The 24,108-nt window shown below is 34.6% G+C and overlaps 1 protein-coding gene across 2 annotated transcripts in view; it reads right to left on the bottom strand.

The window, feature by feature from the left end:
• Positions 1–215: 215 nt before the first annotated feature.
• The window catches only part of CHIC1 (cysteine rich hydrophobic domain 1), a 61,262-nt gene continuing 37,369 nt past the window's right edge, over positions 216–24,108 (bottom strand). The window contains exons 4-6 of one of the 2 annotated variants that reach the window (XM_026487187.4): positions 8,100–8,156; positions 7,782–7,841; positions 216–6,445 (exon numbers count right to left, since the gene is read on the bottom strand). In XM_026487187.4, coding sequence (XP_026342972.1) covers positions 6,395–6,445; positions 7,782–7,841; positions 8,100–8,156 — 168 coding nt within the window. In that variant the 3' untranslated portion in view covers positions 216–6,394. The remainder of the gene's footprint in view (positions 6,446–7,781; positions 7,842–8,099; positions 8,157–24,108) is intronic. The other variant, XM_057312526.1, reaches the window with a different exon arrangement.

The raw sequence follows: 24,108 nt of genomic DNA, 5'->3' as shown, positions 1-24,108 counted from the left end.
CCTACTTAGGCAAATATCAAACAATGGGCACCACAAAGGCCCCCAAAGCCAATATATAGCATGAATTATGGGATCAGACATAATATTTGCAAATGCACGAAGAGGCAATATGCAAAATAGAATTTTTAAAAGGAAGCCTTAAGTAACTACCTTAGAATGATGAAAACAGGGAAGAGAAGGAAGAAAGGAAGATGGACCAAAGAACACACAATTCATTAACACAGATTTGCACTTTATTGTAATTTTGCATCCTGAGATAATAAAATTTTATATCTGACAAGTGAACAACAGAAGCAGCAGTGAAAGTTTCAGAGAGGCAGGTGTCCTTCATTTTGGCACAGCTGTATATAGGTTGAGTTCTTTCAGGGGAGTCACTCTCAAACTTGGGAGAAAAATAAAATCATTCCACAGGCTATGTAACAATACAAGATGCACGAATGTTCTTGGTTTGAATGGACATATCCACTTTTATTCTTTTCTGGTAAAGCTGTCCCAATAGGAATCCTCTGCCAAAAAGTAGAAATCCTAGGCTTTTCAAACAGATGTTTTGATCAATGCCCATTTTCCAGCTACCAGCATTTCCTGTTTTTGCAGCTGAGATTCATATTTGTATGTGGTTAGTCAAGTAGGGCAAACTAGCTTGTAGATTATATAATTTCAAACATTTGTAATTTGGTCAAAGTTTAGGCATTAAAATAATTTTACACTATTTGCTTACTAGAAAAATGGAAAATTAAGAAAATTAAGCCAAGATAAAAGCAACAAAATAAGCAGGAATAAAAGGGACATTTGAGAAATTATTGCCTAGACTCATAATGAGTTTATACACTACTCAAAGAACTACTTTGAGACTCGGAAGTTGATATTTACTCCAATGCTAGAACATACAACACTTTCCACCTTTGCAATCCCATGTGTATATATATAATTTACAAATACACACTCAAATAAATTAACTCAGTTATCCTGAAACAGAAGAGAACAGAAGGCAAATTCTAACCTGAAGTTATATAGCCCAATCTAGCCAACACACACACACACACACACACACACACACACACACACACACCCTAGCATTTCATTATTTAGGGACTGGGTAAGTAACTTGTGGAGAGGGTCAAATAATCTTAGTTCCTTTATAAAAGTGGCTTCCAACATTTTCACCAAAAGGATCCCTTTATTATTCCTTCCCCATGTTTTGAAGAATTTTATTTACTAAACTGCATGTAATAATAGGCTTTTTCATTCTTTTATTAACCAAAAGCAGAACTGTCATTCACAGCTTCTGATCAGTGGATAACCAGTGTTATGTTAGGCAGGATTGAAAAAATATAAGCAAAATGCATGGAAATTCAATGTCTAGTTGGCTTATGTGGCAGAAATATGGGTAAATGTATGATTTCTAGTATTTTTTTGAAATATTAAAAAAAAGGTTCAAGGATGCCCCCACTGCTATCTTTATCTGTCCCAAGCTGGGAACCACTGGTTTACATCCAGCTGCTTTTCCTCCCTATGTCAAGTATTAACATAACACAATTACTCATGTTAATATATAGGGGATTAATAACCAAATTTACTACTGATAAAATAGATTAATTGCAACACTCATTCTGTAGGGTTTGACTGAGAAAGAAAACATAACAACACAGACTTAAAGGAATCTATTTAGAAATTACAAAATTATGATATCCAGTATATCTTTCAGTCAACTTCAAAAGCACATTAATATATGAAAAAAATCCTCAATTCCCCTGTGAGGTAGGTCCAGCTTATTGTCCCCACTTCCACAATGAGGACATGAGGTACAGAGGAATTAAGCAGCAGAGCTAAGAATTAAACCAGAAGTGATTTGGGTTTGAATTTCATACCACTTTTCCTTCCATCTAATATCAATTTGTTCCAACAGATCTTTTTGAGGATATGGAACCTAGTAAGACACTGAAGCAGATATTGGATAGGATATGAAAACTTTTCACATCTATGTCAAAGTGGGTCCTCCCATAACTCCATTGTTGTCACAGTTATAATCTTGCCTAGATACCAAATGCATAGTCAGATTCCACATATGCAAAGCCCACATATCTTAGTCTTTAGTTTCTAGGGAAACTAAATTTATTCTTATTACCATAGAGGGGCTGAGGTCTAGCAGATATCAGGTTCTTTGAGTCTGTGTGACATGAACGCACAACAGCTAGGAGCCAGTTGGCAAATCAAACATTTACTGTGCAAGGCACTGTGAGAATTTCCACCAAGGGTAGTAGATCTGAGAAAAATCATTCTGGGATTCTGTAGAGTAAAAATTTCCTAAGGATTCCTAGAATCACAGAATCTTAGTTTATCTCTAATTTTCTGTCCAGCTCTAGGTTCAACCCCATGATTTTATAGATGAAGAGACTGACATGTAATTTAAGTGACTTGCCTAAAGCCCATTTTATTAGATCAATTCCTCATATAGTAAGAATCTGACAAAGTCCACAGAAAATGGAATATATTCTCAGGTTGCCATCATCAAAATGAAAAGGCTCAGAATCAAAAAGAGAAATTTGGGGCAAGATAAGGATATACATATCCTTTCTTTTTTTAGTCTCATGTTACATGAACAAGTATTATTAATAAAATCTATTCCTTTTCTGTGGAAAATTTCCCAATAGTTCACCATTTAAAGGAACCCGAACAATTGGACAATTGTTGCAAAATGAATTTTTTAAAGCAGAATTTTATAGGCATAAGAGGACTTAACTTCAATGAATTTGGGCATGTTATAATCAAATTAGCAAAATATGTTTCCATATGTGAAACTGTTACAATTAAATGAGTGTATAAAATTTCTATATCCTCCTAGATCAACATAGTTAATTCTGATGAAATATTGTTTGGGGCTTTACATTCAAATAGTGAGGTTTGATTTTAAGTGTTGGTTTATTTGTAAATAAAATTAAAATGCTAATAATTTTTGAAAACTCCCAATACATTTGGAAAAACCCTACTTGTTTTAAGCCTTACAAATGTTATGGAACACGGAACTTCATTCAAATTATGAAAAAATGAGAATAAATTTCATTAAAAATGATAGAGTGCTAAATGTTAATACAGATTAATTGATCACATATTAGTGTTTATAGATCATAATAATATAAATAGTATGTACATTAAATACTTAAGTGGGTTTTGGTAGGGCTTCAAAGACCACTGTTCTTCCAGAATCATGTTAAATTACATATTCACTAGCATTAGAATTCTAACAGTTGTGTAAGTGATTGATAGTCCTGTTCTGTAATATTTTATCACTAACATCTATGATTGGGAGAAAACAAGGAAACAGGCTTTAAATAAATAGAAGAAATATAATATGCTAATGAAACATTCTTATACTTGAAAAGGATGGTTTTAAATCTAATGATCTGTCAATTCATCCATTCTGTTTCCTTTAAAGTAAAATGTTATGTTTGTCAAAACAGACAAGGCACTTCTCCATCTACTTCTAATGTTTGACTACAATGATCTCTTTCACGTGGGTAGGAGGGAACAAAAAATAGTTGAAAAAGGTTAGGCCTTGATTTCATTGTATACGTAATTTAGGTGTTTAAAGGGGCACTGGGGATGGAGATGTGTAACGGAAAGTTAGAGAAGGAACAGTTTTAACTTGTAACTTCAAAGCTTTGTGAAATTTATGTACTTTGGCACATACATGTTATTCATAAAAGAATATCATGTAACAAAGAAATTCAGAATTACTTTGTTCAACCTAAAAACAGCTTTCATAAAAATATTCTAACTTGATAGAAATATCCAAGTATATTCTATCCTAAGGATAAAAGAACAAAAAGGTCAATGGGGTGAGGAATTAATGACCACACAGTGTGCTTTGTCATTTCATCATTCACTGCAGCCAATTTCATTGAAAAGAAAACACCCCCTCCAAAGCACTCCAAAATACCCAACTGCTAATTAGCCCCTTACATAGGAAAATAGTTTAAAAAAGCAGTCATATAAGAAAGAAAAAAAAAAGAAAATTAGGTATTATCTGAGTAGTTCAAGAAAATAAGATGAGTCAGTCAGCATAATAAACAATAAAATAATAAATTTAAAAGCAATTAGAGCAGGTTTTTAAATTAAGTTTACGAATGGTGGCAAATGATTTTTATGACAAATACTACTGTAACTTAAGTTATAATCTGTCACTTTCAGATGCACTCTATTTCTGTCTCAGTATTTGTTTCATGGAAACAATTCACCACTTCTTGCCATTCTTTGAGCAAAACCAAGTGTGATTTATACATGGCAGAAAAAGTTACTATGCCCAAATTCTAAATATACATGGCCAAATTCTAAATATACAGAAAAAAAAATGAGATTTTAAGGATTGACACTTAAAATTATTCTATCCTTGATAATTTAGAAATTTTGTATTATTCTGGAAATCAATTTTGGTATTAAACAGTCACAGTTTGAAGCATAAACCTGATGATATTAGCTGGAGCATAAACCACAGATACAATTTTTCCCTGACCTTAGCTATAAAACAAGACATTTGGTATGCATTTTCAGAGGTTTCCACCTTGTCTATAAAAATACATATTTTTGCAGCAGACAGACAAATGGTATTTGCAGGCACACATTTAAAAGTTAGAGATTCCGGGTGGCTTGGTGGCATGGGTAATGGGACTCTACAGAGAGAGGTGGAAAAGTGTGCAAACGATTATAGTCGTATATCAAATAGTGTCTCTTTTTCCCTCTTCTTTTACTGGTCCAGGACTATGGATTTCAAATTAGGCATAAATTTTAAAAGTGACTTTAAAATACTTGACTTTGTATGAAGAAATGACTGTTCTCTTCACTGGGATAAATGCTTGTCTAAAAAATTTTTACTTAAAGTAGTAAGAGTAAGATGACAAATAGGATATTATTGACTCTCAGATTCTTTTAATTTATTTCTAGCATAGGAATTACAAATAATGCCTACATACAGGCATACATTTGCAGTTGAATTAACACAACATAAAGCTTTATAATTATGTTAAAAATTCAAACTAAGTGTGGTATTCTCACTCATCTTACTCGTGAAGAGAAAAAGAAAAATAGGTACATATAAATGAAAAGGCTACATGTGTGGTGAATTTATAAATTAAAATACTTTTGTCTAAGTACTTGTCTTTCCTCATTAATATTCAAATGTTTAAAAAAGATCCTCAAAAAGTAAAGAATTTTTTTATCGATTATGAATCAGCCACTATATATTCTTTAGGTACAACTTCTCAATTATAGCGCTCTCTCCTTCCCAAAGCAGAATATCAGAACTCCAAAAAGGGATTAGCAGTGGCTTTCATGAGGATCTAGACACCTCCCAAGACATCTGAAATCTTGAAACACTCCTTAAAGATCATAATTGTGTGTATTTTCAAATGAGGGAAAGGATACATAAAGGGAAATAAATAAGGATAGTGAAGCTGTGAAATGTGTCAGATGTCAAATGAATTTTTTGGGGGGTGGAAATGGAGGACAAAATGAGAATTACTGAATTAAATGGAAAAACTAAGGTTCTTGGTTTCAGGTGCAATGCAGAATATCTCAGAAAATGATTTCGATTTTAATCCACTCATTACAAAGGGCAATCCCGCCCTACACCTGAAATTTTTAACAAACTCATTATGGCTCTGCCATAAAACAGCATGTTAACAGTCTATACATTCAAAAGGATGCTTGCAAACTTCATTCATATTAAAATCTATGCAGATTTGTTGGCAACACAGTAAGAGTAATATTACATTCTGTAAACCATGGCATATCACATTTTATGTTATGCAAAGAGACAATATTTACAAGTCTTTTAAAGAGTTTAAATATTTTATCCACTAACATAAGTGATAATTTAGCAAAGTGCAGGACAAAACCAGTGCTATTAATTGCATGTCCTTTAAAAGCAAGTAAGAGTAAAACCATTTCTAAAGCTACCAAAAGCTTATTTACTTATGTCCAGTAAGGGATTACAGAGCATTAAGTAGCCTAGAAAAATGATGCATATTTAGAAACAGTGAATATGAAAATTATAAGGCAGCATGCTCAGAACAAATTTTTGTTTTTGTTTTTTAAACACCGGCACTGATGTTTTATCTTTAGTGGCAACTATATATATACATATACGTCTGTGTGTGTATTTATTTAAAAATTGAGAGTGCAAAACACAAGCCTCATTTAACAAAAAAAAAAGATGTGCAAATTTTCTTCTTAAACCAACACAAATAAAGAGTAAGGAGAATATTCTAAAGAATAATAATAAGAAGAAATAAAGAATAAGTTGAACACAGCAAAGGAGACCATCTTCATTCCAAAATCATCTACAAGGCACTAAGGGTAGGAAATGACAAGTAACACAGAAGTGACTGAATAAAATTCCTCAGTCAGGTCGGAATATGGGATATTTTGGTAAGAATTCTATTAGTATTACCTGTAAAATAAAAACAAACAAGAATATATTGACAAAATAATTTTCATTTACTAGAATATATATAACCCAGGAAGTCTATAATCATTTTTCACAGGACTGTACTTTGGTCCTCTAGTATAAAGTAAGTGAAATATATAAAACAGTTATGAAAGAATTTACTCTAAGTTATCATTAGATTGGCAATTGAATCAAATTGGCAAACATAACTACTTATTGTAGCTAACAGTCTCTATGACCTAATTTATAATAATTGTTTAGGTGCAGAAAAGCAAACCTTCTTACATTACTATCTCCATCTACACCTCCTCTTCCCCACCTTTTTTTTTTTTGACAAAGTAGAAGGGATTAAAACTGTGTTATACAGGTTAGAAAAATACTTTTATCTATATTACATCTACATATTTTCCAGTTAAAGCAGCTGATATTGGTTATTACTATCTTTTACAAGTTGTTTGTAAAAAATTATGAAACATACAAATGGACTGATTAAAACATTTTAATTAAAAGCTGGAACTATAATAATAAAAACCTAAGATATTTATAAACTTATATAAATGTACATACTAAATTTATATTTAATATTTTATTTATAAATTTAACATGTGAATTTATGATACTTTATATAAGGTTTTATCTATAGTGGATTTTACATTTGTGGTCATTTGCACATTTTTTCCCTAGCTAATCAAAGTGGAGAAAAATAACATAATAATCCTTATTTATGATATGAAAATGGAATGTTTATATAGTAAATATATATATGTCAGCAACTTGAAGTTTAGATAAATTTCATATTCTTCTGAATGTTTACGAAGCTGAAGTTATCACTTTGGTTACATGTAAATTTGTGTTTTGTGATTAAGATTGCATAACTTTCAGTAAAAAAGAAATAGAGCTTATCATTTCTTTATTGAAAATTAAGCGTTAGCTAAGACAAAAAGCCGGAACATGAATTCAGAATTCAGAAGTCAATTCCTGTTTTATGCAAGTTTTGTCAAGATCATATTTAGAAATATTTTGTTCAACAGCAGCTGTGCTCATTACCATATGTGATGGTCTGCACCTATGTGAAAAGAAGATTAAGACTGTGCGATGTTTTCATTGCAGCATACTAGCTGAGATTTTTCTCAGATCTAAGTAATTACTAGCTTTCAAGATATTTTATGTTGGCTACAAATCTAAGGAAGATGGAAGGAAACCTCTATGTTCCAACTGACAGAAGTCTAGGCTCAGGAGAAAAAATGTAGAAAGAAGAACTGACAAATGATAAGCACAGTAAGATGTAACATTTAGAATGGAATCCAAAAAAAGGAGCTACAAACAACTGCATACTTACATACTCCATCATATTGCTAGTTTCGCATTTCCTTTTAGTCAACTTCCAGTGCAAAGCAAGCTAAGAAAGTACAGTTAAGAATTTTGACATCAATTTTATTAATTATTACCTATAACATTTGAATACATCACTGAGAACCATCCAGGAATAAGCGTAAGATACATAAAATAGCATTTAAAAATAACTTTGTAAAGAATATACATTAAAATCGAATATTAATTCTCTAATCCATTTTTTCGTGGCCTGAAAAATTCCTGTTTTTTCAATTTAATAATGCAAATATATAAGTGGGGCACTTATTTGCCTAAACTTTCTTACCTTGTGATATAATCTGTTATTTTCCCATTCTAATAACTTCTGAATTGATCTTCTGGTCTAAGAGGAAGAATCAAGACTTTGTTACAAGATGAACTGAAGAACTTTGTAAACTATATGTATCTATATTTTTCTGCTTGTCTGTAAAATCCAATTATTTTCTCTTCTTGTTTTTCCATTAGAAATCAGAAAAAAGGCAATGTGACTGACAGAAATTGCCAAAAGGGGAGTAATATTTTGAGCAATTATTATACTGTTATTATAAGATCTCTCTTTCCCTCTTCACACACCCACACCCATGTATATGGGATTTTAATATATGCTTTTCAAAATGAAATATGTACAAATTATTCTGTGCTGTGAGTCCATTCACTGGACTACTGTGAAATCATTACCGATACAGCTAGTAGTTCACCTATGGACCTAATCTTGACTTTCACATATCTTTTCATAGGGTTACTTTTTCAATATACATGTAATATGCCAAGTTAATCTGACTCCTCACAGAAAGTCTTCCTATAAGAGCTCCTAGCACAAATGCCTGGCATATAGTAGTCACTTGAGGTCTACAAGTTGAATAAAGCAAGCCAACATATATCAGAATTTTCACTGAAAAGAACATACTAAAAACAGCTAATCAGAAAACTTTATTTAGAGGAAAAAATATTAAATTAATGAGAAGCAGCATTGTCCTAAACAAGGGAGCAGAGACTGAATTTCTCCATTGGAGTGCACATATTTTGTAGAGAGGAAGAAAAGTTTGCAGAACCTTCAAAAAATTAAAATAAAAGATTACTATGCATTTTCAACTCTTATTTGGAAGAGTTTTATTAGGTTTCTGATAAAGAAGGCATTGTTAAATTTTAAAACTACTCCTCAAAACTGAATGATTTACAAACCCATATCTGAAATGACTTCCAAAGCACCAACATAAGAAACTATTCTATTTGTTTAACTATGTAAGTTAACAGTCAATGGCGATTGTATTCAGCTCATTCACAGTGGGCGAGAACAGCAACAATGCCAGCTAGAGTATACCGTGGGGTTACTGTACTTGATAGAATCTCTAAACAAAATCAGATGGGTAACAAAGAGACTGAATTAAGTAATTATAAATCTTTTCCCAAAGAAAAACTCAGGCCTAGATGGTTTCAATGATGAGTACTACCAAACAGTTACAGAAGAAATAATACCGTGAATATAAGCACAAACTCAACAAAATACTAGCAAACTGAATCTAACAACATATGAAAAAGATTATACATCATTACCAAGTGGAACTTATCTGAGGAACACAAAAATTAATTGCTATAATACGTTATATTAATAGAATAAAGGACAAAAATGACATGATCATCTTCATAGATTTAGAAAAAGCCTTGGACAAAATCCAATATCCATTCATGATAAAAATCCTTTAAAAACTAGGAATAAATGTGAACTCCCTCAACCTGATAAAGGTCATCTATGAAAAAACTACAGCTAATATACTTAATGAAGAGAGACCGTTTTCCTCTTAAGATCAGAAAAAAGACAAGAATGTCTCCTCCCACTACTTTTACTTAACATTGTACTAGAAAGAATAGTGTGGGCAATTAGACAAAAATAAGAAATAAAAGGCATCCAGACTGGAAATGAAAAAGTGAAACTGTTTTCATTTGCAGACATGATCTTTCAGAGAGAAAACCCTAAGGAATCTGAAACCAAGATCCATAGGGTTAATGAGGTTAAAAATGTCCCCAGCAAAACCCTCACAGACTACCCCTTCTTCACAAGAATGTTAACCTTATCTTTTAGAGGCAAACAACAGGAAGAGCTAGGGTAGGCTTAGACCAGTTTGAGCTTGACGACGGGCTCACATCTGTGCAGATCGACCATGGAGTGTCTGACAGTAACTTCTACCTCATTATAATATCTGTCCAAGGAGGAATACAAACCTCATTAGCATAACATACAAGGCATGTACAGGCCTAATACATGTATTCCTAAATACATGTATATGACCTTATACCTCTACATGCAATGACAAATCCCTCCCCCCTTTTCTGAATATTCATCCTATCCCTAAATAAAAGAAATCAATTTACCCCCACTCAGGAGTCATGGCTTTTGGAAGTTATTCCCCATGATTTCCTTATCTGTTGAAGTAAAGTTTTGTGTGACAACTCCACCTGATGTAGTCTCTATCTGTAACTTAACAAGGTGTGAACTCACTTTAGTTATTAGGTTACAAATCCACTAAAACATTACTAAAATAAGTTCAGCAAGTTTGCAGGAAACAAGATTTTGGTGGGTAGAATTCTGGCTCCCATGATCTTCACTTCCTGGAGTTACACCTGTGAATATGTTACATTACATTGCAAAAGGAATGTTGCAGATATAATTAAAGTTACTAATTATTTGGCTTTAAAATGGGGGGAGATTATCCTGGATTACTGTGGTGAACCCAATGTAATCTCAAGGGCCTTTAAAAGTACAGCACTTTTTCTGGCAGATGGAAGGACAGTCAGAGGGATCTGAAGCAAAAGAAGAACTCAAACCACCATTGCTAGCTTCAAGACAGAAAGGGTCACATAGAAAGAATAAGAAGGAAATGATTTCTGCAAAAATCTGACAGAGTTTGGAAGCAAATTCTTTCCCTGAATCTCTTGAAAGGAATACAGACAGCCCTACCAGCCCTTGATTTTGGCCTTGTGAGATCCTAATATGAGAACCCAATTGAGCCATGCCCAGACTTCTGACCGTGAAATAATAAAAGTTATTGTTTTAAACCATTAAATTTGTGGGGTGCCTGGGTGGCGCAGTCGTTAAGCGTCTGCCTTCGGCTCGGGGCGTGATCCCAGCAGTCTGGGATCGAGCCCCACGTCAGGCTCCTCTGCTGGGAGCCTGCTTCTTCCTCTCCCACTCCCCCTGCTTGTGTTCCCTTTCTCACTGGCTGTCTCTCTCTCTGTCAAATAAATAAATAAAATCTTAAAAAAAATAAACCATTAAATTTGTTACACTATATAGAAAAATAATACAAGGCTCAACCTATAAAAATCAATTGTATTTGTATACACTAGTAAGGAACAATCTGAAAATGAAAGTAACAGACCATTTACAATAGAATTAAGAAAATATTTAGAAATAAATTTAACAAAAGAAGTAGAAGACTTGTAAAGTGAAAACTAAAAAAACACTGCTAAAATACATTAAAGAAGAGGTAAATAAATGGAGAGATATCTTATGTTCGTGAATCAGAAGACTCATGGAATAGCATTCACAACAATGGTGCTGGGACAATTGGATATCCAAAAGAAAAATTATGAACTCAGACACTATCTATCTTACACCATGCACAAAAATTAACTCAAAATGGATCAAAGGCCTAACCTTAAGAGGTGAAATTTTAAAACAACTATAAGAAAACGTAGGAGTAAATCTTTGTGATCTTGAGTTAGGCAAAGCCATCTTAGATATGATGCAAAAAGTACAAGCAAGAAAAATTTAAAAGTGATAAATATGACCTAATCAAAATTAAAAATTTTTGTGTGTGAAAGATACCATCGAGAAAGTGAGAGCCCTTCCAAAATGGCCATGTGAGGACCTTAGAGAAATCTCTTCCTTGTAGAGATAACAATTAAATTGATCAAGTATTAGCAAGGATACTCAACCAAATGTTCCAGAGATTGATCAAAGGGATTATAACAGATTGAGAAGTATTTATTCAACAAAGTTATGGACAATAGCTAAGAACATTGGGAGGCCTTGATAATGAAGCTAGGCAATACACCCATATCGCCATTGCTATACCTTGTAGAAGAACTATTTTAACAAGCTTGGGAGCTGTGTGGCGGGTGGTTCCCCATAGCTCCCAGCTACCTGGAATGGAACTGCTTTCCTGGGTAAGGGCAGCATCCATTTCCCTCTTGCTAACTTCTGCAAAAGAGGCAAAACAGTTAGTGAAGAGTAGTCACCCTTTCTGGCACATAGCTGTATTGTGGGAAAGCTGATATACTTGGCTTGACAACTGAGTGGCAGTTCCCATCTTCTCAGATCCTAGGGCAGACATATTCTGGGTAGATTTGACAAATGGTGAATATTAGCAGATCCTACCCTCCATGGCTCTGGGCCAAAAAAATCCACAGCTAATATCATACCAAATAAGAAAAAAAATCATAAATCATAAAATTATACCAAAAACCAAAAGCTTTTCCTCTAAGACAGGAAAAAAGAAAATGATGCCCACATTTGCCACTTCTATTGAATACATTACTGGAAATTCTAGACAGGCCAGTTAGGCAAGAAAAGCAATAAAGGCATCTAAATTAAAAAGGAAGAAGCAAAATTATCTGTTTGCAGGTGATATGTGTAGAAAACCCAAAAGAATGTATGAAAGAATCTGTTAAAGTTAACAAATTCAGCAGTGTTTCAGGGTACGAAATCAACATGCAAAATTCAGTTGCATTTCTATTTTTTTTACAATTTTATTTATTTAGAGTGGGCGGGGGAATGAGCCAGGGGGAAAGGCAGAAGGAGAGGGAGAAGCAGACTCCTCCCTGAGCAAGGAGCCTAATTTGGGGCTTGATCCCAGAACCCTGTGATCATGACCCAAGCTGAAGACAGGTGCTTAACCAACTGAGCCACCCAGTTGCCCCCAAAATTCAGTTGCATTTCTGTATGATAATAGTAAACAATTCAAAAAAGAAATTAAGAAAATAATTTCATTTACAATAGCACCAAAAAGAATAAAATACTTAATAATAAACTTAAGCAAAGAGGTGAAAGATGTGTAGACAGAAAACTACAAAACATTGCTAAAAGAATTTAAAGACCTAAATAAATGTAAAGACATCCGGCATTCATGGACTAGAAGACTTAATATTGCTAAGATGACAATATTATCCAAAATGATATACAGATTCAATGCAATCCTTATCAGAATCCCAGTGACTTTTTTGTAGAAATAGAAAAACATCCTAAAATTCATATGGAATCAAGAGATCACTATTAGGCAGCAATCTTGAAAATGAAGAACAAATATGAAGGACTCACATCTGATTTCATAACTTATTACAAAGCAACAGTAACCAAAAAAAAAAAAAAAAAAAGGTACTGGAATAAAGACATATAGACCAACGGAATAGAATAGTGCCCAGAAATAAACCTTTGTATGTATATGGTCAACTGTTTTTCAACAAGAGTGGCAACCATTCAATGGGGAAAAGGAACAGTCTTCAATAAATGCTACCAGGAAAACTGGATATCCACATGCAAAGGGATTAAGTTGGACCCTAAACTTACATCATATACAAAAATTAATTCAAAATGGATCAAAGAACAAACAAAAGAGTGAAAACTATAAAAGTCTGTGAAGAAAACATTGGAGATAATCTTCAAGACATTGGATTTTGCAATAATTTCTTGGCCCTTGAACTGAAAGCATAGCCAAAAAAGGGGAAAATAGTTTAATTGGACCTCACAAAATTAACATCTTTTATGCATCAAATGACACTATCAATCAAGAGAGCGAAAAGATTATCTATAGAATGGAAGAAAATATTTGCAAATATCAGAATATATAAAAACTCCCCCAACTTGGGGCGCCTGGGTGGCACAGCGGTTAGGCGTCTGCCTTCGGCTCAGGGCGTGATCCTGGTGTTCCGGGATCGAGCCCCACATCAGGCTCCTCTGCTGTGAGCCTGCTTCTTCCTCTCCCACTCCCCCTGCTTGTGTTCCCTCTCTCGCTGGCTGTCTCTGTCTCTGTTAAATAAATAAATAAATAAAAATCTTAAAAAAACAAAAAAAACAAAAAAACTCCCCCAACTCAACAACAAATAAACAACTTGGCTGCAAAATGAGCAAAATACCCAATACTAGAGATGGCCAACAGCACATGTAAAAATGCTTAACACAAGTCATTAGAGAAATGCAAAGCAAAACCACAGACACCACTTCACACCTATTAGAGTGGCTATTATCAATGAGATGGAAAAGAGCTAATGTTGGTGAAGAGCTGCAGAAATTGGAATCCTTATGCATTACTGATGGGAATATAAAATGGTGCAGCTCCAATGGAAAGGTTTGGCAGTTTCTCAAAAAGCTAAACAATTATCATATGCTTACATACTCTACTCCTAGGTATACTTCTCAAAAGAACTGAAAGTATGGACTTGAACAGATATTTATATGGCAATGTTAAATGCAGATTATTCACAATAGACAAAAGGTGGAAAGAATTCAGGTGTCCATCAAATGATGAGTAGATAAACAATGTGGAATATACATAGAATGGACTATTATTCAGCCATATAAAGGAATGAAGTTGTAAAACATGCTATGACATGGATGAACCTTGAAGACATCAAGCTAAGTGAAATAGTGCTAGGACAAATATGGGATTGCCCTATTTATATGAAGTATCCTAGGATAGGCAAATTTGTAGACACAGAAAGTAGATTAGAGGTTACTAGGGTCTGAGGGGAAGGGGAATGAGGAGTTACTATTTAATGGCTACAGATTTTCTGTTACGGTAATGAAAGATTTGGAAATAGGTAATGATAATGCTTATATAACATTGTGAAAGTAATTAATGCCACTGTATGCTTAAAATGGTAAACTTTGTTATGTGTATTTTACCATTATAACACATTTTCAGAAAAATCCAGTAAACACAGTAGAAACCAAGAAGGGATATCATTAGCTGGCCAAAATAAAAGGAATTTCTCTATGATATAGATGACCCCACCCTCAAATGAAAAAAAACTGAACTTCAAAAAATTATAGCCTGACTGCAGACATCTTGGTATGAAAGTATAAGAGCCTGAAAAAGAAGCAAAAATGAATTTGAAGTAACTTTAAATATGCACAGCAAGGAGGACATATGCACCAAGAAAGGAATAAAGATTCTTACAATAAAGGAATATAATATGCCATGCCATGACCAGAAATTAAAAAATGAAATTACGAGGTCAATGGCTCATTAAGTAGAGAATATCAACTAGGAGATAGAAATTATTAAGAAGAATCAAATGGAATTCTGGAGTTGAGGAGTACAAAACTGAAATAAAAGAACACAAAGTAGATTTGAGCTAGAAGAATGATCAGTGAGCCTGAAGATAGATCAAAAGATAATATGTAATCTCAAAGCACAGAAAAACAGAATGAAGGAAAATGAAAACAGCCTCAGAGAAATGTTAGACATCATTAAGGGCACCCATATATATATATATATATATATATAGGGAGTACTACAAAAAGACAAGAGCAAAACAGAAGAAATATTTAATGAAATTATGGTGAAAACTTCTAAATTTAATGAAAAATATTTATCTACACACCTAGGAAGCTCGAGAGCTCCAAGCAGAAATAAACTACAAGAAGATCCATAGCAGATACATAATAATATAATGTTGAAAAATAGAAAAATAGAAAATCATGAAAGCAGCAAGATGAAATGACTTATTACTTACAAGGAAACTACAGTAAGATAAATAGTTGACTTCTGATTAGAAACAATGTAGGGCAGAAGGCAGTTGGATAACAGACTGAAAGTGATGAAAGAAAAAAAATGTCAACCAAGAATCCCATATGCATCAAAATTAACTTTAGAAAATGAAGGTAATCCATTTAGGCATGTAAAGGCTTGGAAGTTCTCTCTCCTGCCCACATATCAAAAAGAAAAAAAAAAACCCCAGAACAACCTGAAAACCAACTCCTCTTAGATTCATCAGAGAAGAGAGGTCATAAGACTGGAGAGATACACAGATGTATACAAATAAGCACAATTTACCAGGGTAGAAACATGGGAGGGGAAAACTCTGTAGGAACCAGGCATAGGGTAGCAGGACCTGAACTTGATGAATTGCTGGAAGCTCAGTGGGGACAAGTTTGAGAGTTAAAAATTCTAAAGAGGCCCAGTCTTGGGGAAGACTCCCACACTTTGAGTTTTATTATCAGGAGTCTTATCAGGTTCTCACAGTGATTGGAAAAAAATGCCTTCATCCTTCCAGTAGGGAAAGGGAAGGAACAGCTGCTTTTAAATATGCCCATAAGGGATGCCTGGGTGGCTCAGTGAGTTAAGTGTCTGCCTTCAGCTCAGGTCATGATCCCAGGGTCCTGGGATTGAGTCCCGCATCAGGCTTCTTGCTCAGCGGGGAACCTGCTTCTCCCTCTGCCTGCCGTTCCCCCTGCTTGTGCTCTCTCACTCTCTCTTTGACAAATCAATCAATCAATCTTTAAAAACATACGCCCAGAACATTCTATTCTTAAAGACTGCTCTTAAGAGAAACTATTGCACCAGAGCTTAACCAATCTTGGGGAAGGGAAAGACACAACTCCAGTACCCTCTAGCCTTCCTGTCTCACCTGAAGGGTAAAACAAAATGAAATAAAAACTGGGAAGCATTTGTGAAGGCCACAGCTCAGGGACACAGAGTCACTAAAAATCTTAGGCCAAATCATAGAATACTTCCAAGTCTTCCAACACCTTACCACTACATCAGTAAGGTTTCTTATAATATGGGAATACAACTGAAAGAACTGTGCATCTTAGACAATATCCAAAATAAATAAGTCAAATGGATGAAAAGTATAGCATAGGGAATATAGTCAATAATATTTTAATAACTTTGTATGATGACAGATGGTGACTATACTTATTGTGGTAATAAGCATTGTGCAATGTAGAGAATTGCTGAATCACTATGTGGTACACTTGAAACTAATAAAACATTGTATGCCAACTGTACTTCAAAAAACAAAAAAATAAAAACAGGCAGGAAGTGAGGATAATTTACTTACAGTCCCCTACACTAGGGAATTTGTTAAATAAATTATGTTAGATTAAAAAACAAAAAAAGAAATCTCTAGGGAAATCTAAAGAAACCAGGCCAGACAAAAAAAAAAAAAAGGACACTGGGTAAAGTTTAGCCTACAACACTGACAACTACAGCAAACAGTAAATACAGCCAAATGTCTAGCCTGATAACATAAAATCTTATTTGAAGGCCTATTTCCCTTAGTTTCTTTTACTTAGTATGTATGTGTGGCTTTTAAACAAAAAGTAGAAGTCATACTAAAAGACACCACAAGCCTCAGAACCAGACACAGAAATGGCAGAGATGTTGAAATTATCAGACTGGGATATCCATCAACCAAGACTAATATGCCACATGTAATGCAAAAAGTGGACAAAATGAAAGAACAGATATGGATAATGTTAGCAGAGAAATGGCAACTGTAAGAAAAAATCAAAAGGAAATGGTAGAAAGCCAAAATACCATAACAAAGAATGCCTTTGATGGGCTCATCAACAGACTGGACATGGCTGAGGTAAGTATCAGTGAAGATTGAAGATATACCAACAGAAACTTTCAAGACTAAAATAAAAGGAAAAAAAAGAAAAATAAATAGAACATTCCAGAACTAGGGGCCAATTATAAAAGGAGCAATAGATGTATAATAGAATACCAGAAGGTAAAGAGGGAAAGGGACAGAGGAAGTATTTAAAGTAATAGTGACAAGATAATTTCCTTAAATTAATGAAAGGCATCAAACTATAGGTTAAGGAAGCTCAAAGAGTACAAAACAAGATACTCAAAAATCTATACCTTGTAATCTCATATTTAAACAGCACAAAATCAAGGGAAAATCTTGAACAAAGCCAGCGGGAAAAATTCCTTACCTATAAAGGAGCAAAATAAGAGTTACAGCAGACCTCTCTTTAGAAACCATGCGAGACAAGAACAGAATGGAGTGAAATATTTAAAGTGTTAAAAGTATCCCCAACCTGGAATTCCACACCCAGCAAAGAAATACAGACTTGTTCAGATAAAAAATTGAGGGAACTTGTCACCAACAGAACTGTCTTGCAAGTAATGTTAAAAGAAGTTCTTCAGAGAAAAGGAAAATGCTATATTTAAGACACTTAGATCTTCAAGTAGGGTTAGAGAAGGAAAACAATGAAGGTAAATAAAATGGTTTATTTCATTTATTCTTGTTTTTTTAGTAAAAGTTTTCATGCTTCCCCATTTGAGGGTTAAATTGGGGTATTTCTCTTATTCTTAATTGATCTAGCAGGTAATAATTTATTCAAAATAATAACAATATAGTCAATGATTATAGCTTATGGATAAGTAAAACAAATGGCAGCAATGTTATAAGGGATGGGAAGGAGGAATTGGAAATAATCTGTAAATAATGTACTTCCACTACCTGGGAAGTGGTATTGTATTATTTGAAAGTGGTCTTGAATCGGTTATATACATACTACAAACTCTCTTTAGTTGGAAACCCCCCCCGAAAGATTAAAAAGTAGGATTATTGATAGTCTAAGGGAAGATAAAAAAATGGTACCATACAAAATACTCAGTTAAAACCAGACAAGACAGAAAAAGACTAGGAGACAGAAACAAAAACAGGAACAAAGAACAAGAGTGATGGAGAGAAAACATTAACGAACATGGTAAATACTAATCCAACTATATCAATAATCACTTTAAACATCAATGGTTTAAATACATTAATTAATGGTTGCTAGTGGATCAAAAAAAAAAGATTCAACTATGCATTGTCTACAAGAAACCCACTATAAATTTAAATGTAAAGTCATATAGAAACTAAAAGTGAAGGGATGGGGGAAAAATATACCACAGTAACACTAATCAAAGGAAAGCCGGAGTTACTTTAGTAATTTCAGACAAAGCAGACTTCAGAGTGGGGAAAATTATGAAATATAAAGAGGGGTGTTACACAATGATAAAAGGTCAATTTTTGGGCATTATCAAAAGACCATCACACTATGTGAGGCAAAAACTGATGGAACTGCAAGGAGAAATAGAGGAATACACTCTTTAAAAAAAAAAGATTTTATTTCTTTGACCCAGAGAGAGACAGTGGGAGAAGGAACACAAACAGGGGGAGTGTGAGAGGGAGAAGCAGGCTTCCCACTGAGCAGGGAGCCTGACGTGGGGCTTGATCCCAGGGTCCTGGGATCATGACCTGAACTGAAGGCAGATGCTCAATGACTGAGCCACCCAGGAGCCCCAAGGAATCCACTCTTACAGTTAGAGACTACAACAGCCCTTTATCAATAATGAATAGATCAAGCAGGCAGAACGTCAGTAAAGACATAACTAAACTCAATAGCACCATTGATCAGCTGGATATAATTGACATCTACAGACTCCTTTATCAAACAATAGCAAACTACATATTATTCTCAGGCTCACATGGAATGTTCAGCAAGCTAGACCACATTCTGGGTCCTGAAACACATCTTAACATATTTCAAAAAAGAGAAATCATACAATGCATACTCTCAGACAACAGTGGAATTAAACTAGATATCAACAACAGAAAGGTAGCTGGAAAATTCCCAAACACTTGAGAGATTAAACTGCACATTTCTTTTTTTTAGAGGGGGTTGGGCAGAGGGGGAAAGAGAATCCCAAGCAGGGGAGCCCAATGCAGGGCTTGATCTTACAACCCCAAGATCATGATCTAAGCCAACATCAAGAGTTGGATGCTTAACTGACTGAGCCACCCAGGTGTTGCTAAAAAGCACATTTCTTTTTTTAATTTAAATTCAATTAGCCAACATATATTACATCATTAGTTTCAGACATTGAGTAATACATCAGTTGCATATAACACCCAGTGCTCATCACATCACATGCCCTCCTTAATGCCCATCACCCAGTTACCTTATGCCCCCACCCTCCTCCCCTCCAGCAACCCTCAGTTTGTTTCCTATAGTTAAGAGTCTCTCATGGTTTGTCTCCCTCTCTGATTACTTCCCATTCAGTTTTCCCGACCTTCCCCTATGATCCTCTGCACTACCCTTTTTTTTTTTTAAAGATTTTATTTATTTATTCGACAGACAGAGAGACAGCCAGCGAGAGAGGGAACACAAGCAGGGGGAGTGGGAGAGGAAGAAGCAGGCTCACAGCAGAGGAGCCTGATGTGGGGCTCGATCCCATAACGCCAGGATCACGCCCTGAGCCGAAGGCAGACGCTTAACCGCTGTGCCACCCAGGTGCCCCTGCACTACCCTTTTTGATGGCTGAGTAATATTCCATTGTACATTTCCCACATCTTCTTTATCCATTCATCTGTTGATGGACATCTGGGATCCCTCCATAGTTTGGCTATTGTGGACTTGCTGCTATAAACACTGGGGTGCATGTGTTCCTTTGGATCATTACATTTGTATCTTTGGGGTAAATACCTAGTAGTGCAATTGCTGGGTCGTAGGGTAGCTCTATTTTTAACTTCTTGAGGAACCTCCATGCTGTTTTCCAGAGTGGCTAAACAGCACATTTCTTTTTTTTTTAATGTTTTTTTATTATATTATGTTAGTCACCATACAGTACATCCTTGGTTTCTGATGTAAAGTTCGATGATTCATTAGTTTAAACAGCACATTTCTAAATAATACATAGGTCAAGAAGGACTCTCAGGAGAAACTTAAAAATATTTAAAACTAAATGAAAATGAAAACAACTTATCAAAATTTGTGGGATGCAGTGAAAGCAGTGCTTAGAGGGAAATTTGCAGCATTGAATGCATACAGTAGAAAAGAAGACCTAAAATCAATCATGTAAGCTTGCACTTGAGGAAAAGAACAAATTAAATCCAAAGTAACAAGAAAGAGGTAATACAAATTAGAGCACAAATCAGTGAAATTGATAATAGGACTTCAACAGGGAAAATCAATAAAATTAAAAACTGGTTCTTTGAAAGATCAGTAAAAATAGTCAATTTCTAGCCAGGTTAACTAAGAAAAAAAAAAGACAAAAGTTACTAATAAAATGAAATGGGTTATCATTAATGATGTCATGAATATTAAAAGGATAATAAAGGAATATTATTGACAACTCCATGCCCATGAATTTGATAAGCAAGATAAAATGGACCAATTACTTGAAAGATACAATCTACTAAAACTCACACAAGGCGAAATAGACAATTTGAATAGGCCTATATTTATTAAAGAAACTGAATCAATAATTAATAACCTCCCCAAATAGAAACTCCCATGGCCAGGTGGGTTCATGGGTGAATTCTACCAAACATTTAAAGAAGAAATTGTACCAATTCTTTACAATCTCTTCCACAAAACAGAAGCAGAGGGAATACTTCTTAACTCATTCTATAAGACCAGTATTATCCTAGTGCCAAAACTAGACAAAGATATTATATGAAAGGAATAAAGAAAAAATGGATAAGCTGGACTTCATCAAAATTAAAAACATCTACTCTACAAAAGATGCTGTTAAGAGAATGAAAAGACAAGACAGATTGGAAGAAAATATTTTGAAAACAAATATCTGATAACTTGTATCCAAAATACATAAATAGTGTTTAAAACTTCACAATAAAACAACAGAAACCCAATTAAGATATGGGCATATGTTGAAGCAGAAAAATCTCAAAGAAGATATATAGATGACAAATCAGTACATAGAAAGATGCTCAATATCATATAACTTTAGGGAATTACAAATTAAAAAAAAAAAACAGATACCACTACACACTTCTTAGAAGGGTCAAAATCCAAAATACTGTCAACACCAAATGTTGACAAGGACATGAAGCAACAGAAAGTCTTTTTAAAAAAGATTTTATTTATTTATTTGAGCAAGAGTGAGAGCGACAGTGAGAGAGAGAGAGAGAGTACAAGCAGGGTGAAGGGCAGAGGGAGAATCAGACTCCCTGATGAGCGGGGAGCCCAACTCAGGGCTCCATCCAGAGACTCCGGGATCATAACCTGAGCTGAAGGCAGACACTTAACTGACTGAGCTACCCAGGTGCCCTGCAACAAAGTCTTATGCATTGTTAGTGGGAATGTAAAACAGTATAGCCTCTTTGGAAGAAGACTTGGCAGGTTTCTTACAAAACTAAACATAACCTTACCATACGATCCAGAAGTTATACTCCTTGGTTTTTTACCCAAATTACTTGAAGTTTGCTAACGCAAAAACCTGTACATAGAATGTTTGTAGCAGCCTAATTTATAATTGCCAAACCTTGAATTCAATGAAGACATCCTTCACTAGGTGGATGGGGAAACAAAACTAGTACATCCAAACAACAGAGTATTATCCAGTAGGGGCACCTGGGTGGTTCAGTTGGTTAAGCGGCCAACTTATGATTTTGGCTCAGGTAACGATCTCCGGGTCCTGGGATCGAGCCCTGTATTGGGCTCCACGTTCAGCAGGGAGTCTGCTTGAGGATTCTCTCTCTCCCTCTGCCCCTCCCCCCACTCATGCCTGCTTCTCTCTCTCAAACAAAAAATAAATCTTTAAAAAAGAATATTATTCAACAAAAAACGATCTATCAAGCCACAAAAAGACATGGAGAAGCCTTAAATGCATATGGTAAGTGAAAGAAGCCAATCTGAACAGACTACATCTTGTATGATTTAAAGTATACGACATTCTGAAAAAGGCAAAATTATGGAGACAGTTAAAAAGTTCAGTGATTGCTTGGGATTTTGGGGTGGGAGGGAGAAAAGAATAGGTGTAGCATGGTGGATTTTTCAAGTGGTGAAATTATTATTCCATGACACTCTAATGATGAATACATGTCAATATACATTTGTCAAAATCCACAGAATGTATAACACAAAGAGTGAACTCTAATGTAAATCAAGGACTTTAGTTAATAATAATGTGTCAGTATTGGCCTTATCAGGGGTGCCTAGGTGGCTCAGTCATTAAGCGTCTGCCTTCGGCTCAGGTCATGATCCCAGGGTCCTGGGATTGAGCGCCGCATGGGGCTCCCTGCTCATCCAGAAGCCTGCTTCTCCCTCTCCCACTCCCCCTGCTTGTGTTCCCTCTTTCGCTGTCTCTCTCTGTCAAATAAATAAAATCTTAAAAAAAATATATTGGCCTTATCAGTTTTAACAATTTTACTTCAATAGTACAAGGTGCTAATAATAGGGGAAATTGGGAGTTGGGTGAGGAGGGTATATGGGAACTCTGCACCTTTTTCTCATTTTTTCCCCATAAACCTAAAATTGCTCAAAAATACTATGTTAATTAGTTTTATATTTTTATATATTAAAAAGTGGAGATGAAATGAGGACATTCATAGATAAAAACTAACAGCATCTGTTACCTGCAGACCTACTGTACAAGAAACACTATGGGAAATTCTTCAGGCTGAAATCAAGGGACACTAGGTATTAATTTCAGTCCACATACAGAAAAAGGAAAATTCTGGGGCACCTGGGTGGTTCAGTCAGTTAAACATCTGACTTCTGGCTCAGGTCATGATCTGGGCTTAGCTCAGAGTCAGCCTGTCCCTCTTCCTCTGCCCCTCTTTCTGCTTGTGCTCTCTCTGCCTCTCTCTTAAATAAATAAATAAACAAACAAACAAATAAATAAATAAATAAAATCTTAAAAAAAAAGGAAAATTCTAAGAAGCTCAAAGAATTCCGACTAGGATAAACTCAAAGAGATACATTCTGAGAGAAACCAAAATCAAACTTGAAAGTCAAAAACAAGGAGAGAAATCTTGAAAGCAGCAAAAGAGGAGTGACTTGTTATATTCAGGGGATCCTCTTGAATCTGTTGTTTTCACATCAGAAACCATGAGGTTCAGAAGCAGTGGAATGGCATATTTCAAGTGCTAAAAGAAAAACTGTCATCCAAGAATTCTAGATTTGGCAAAACTATCCTTCAAAAAAAAGGGGGAGAAATTAAGACATTCTCAGATATATAAGCACTGAAGGAGTTCATGCCTATGAGAATTATCTGTAAGAAATGCTAAACAGAGTCCTTCGGGCTGAAATAAAAGAACATTAGACAATAACTCAAGCCATATGAGAACATAATGCCAGTAAAAGTAACTCAATAAATAAATGTAAAAGACAATATTGTTCTGTTTTTGTTTTGGAAATTCTCTTTTCTTCCTATGTGATTTAAAAAATGCATAATATATTAATTATAAATCTAGGCTAATAGACATAAATATATAAGATGTAACTTGTGATAATAACATATAAAGGGAGGTACGGATATGCACAG

This window comes from Ursus arctos, chromosome X (assembly GCF_023065955.2).
Source record: "Ursus arctos isolate Adak ecotype North America chromosome X, UrsArc2.0, whole genome shotgun sequence".
NCBI lineage: Eukaryota > Metazoa > Chordata > Mammalia > Carnivora > Ursidae > Ursus > Ursus arctos.
Note: the sequence above shows the minus strand (reverse complement) of the source record. Positions and strands in the feature narration are given on the sequence as shown.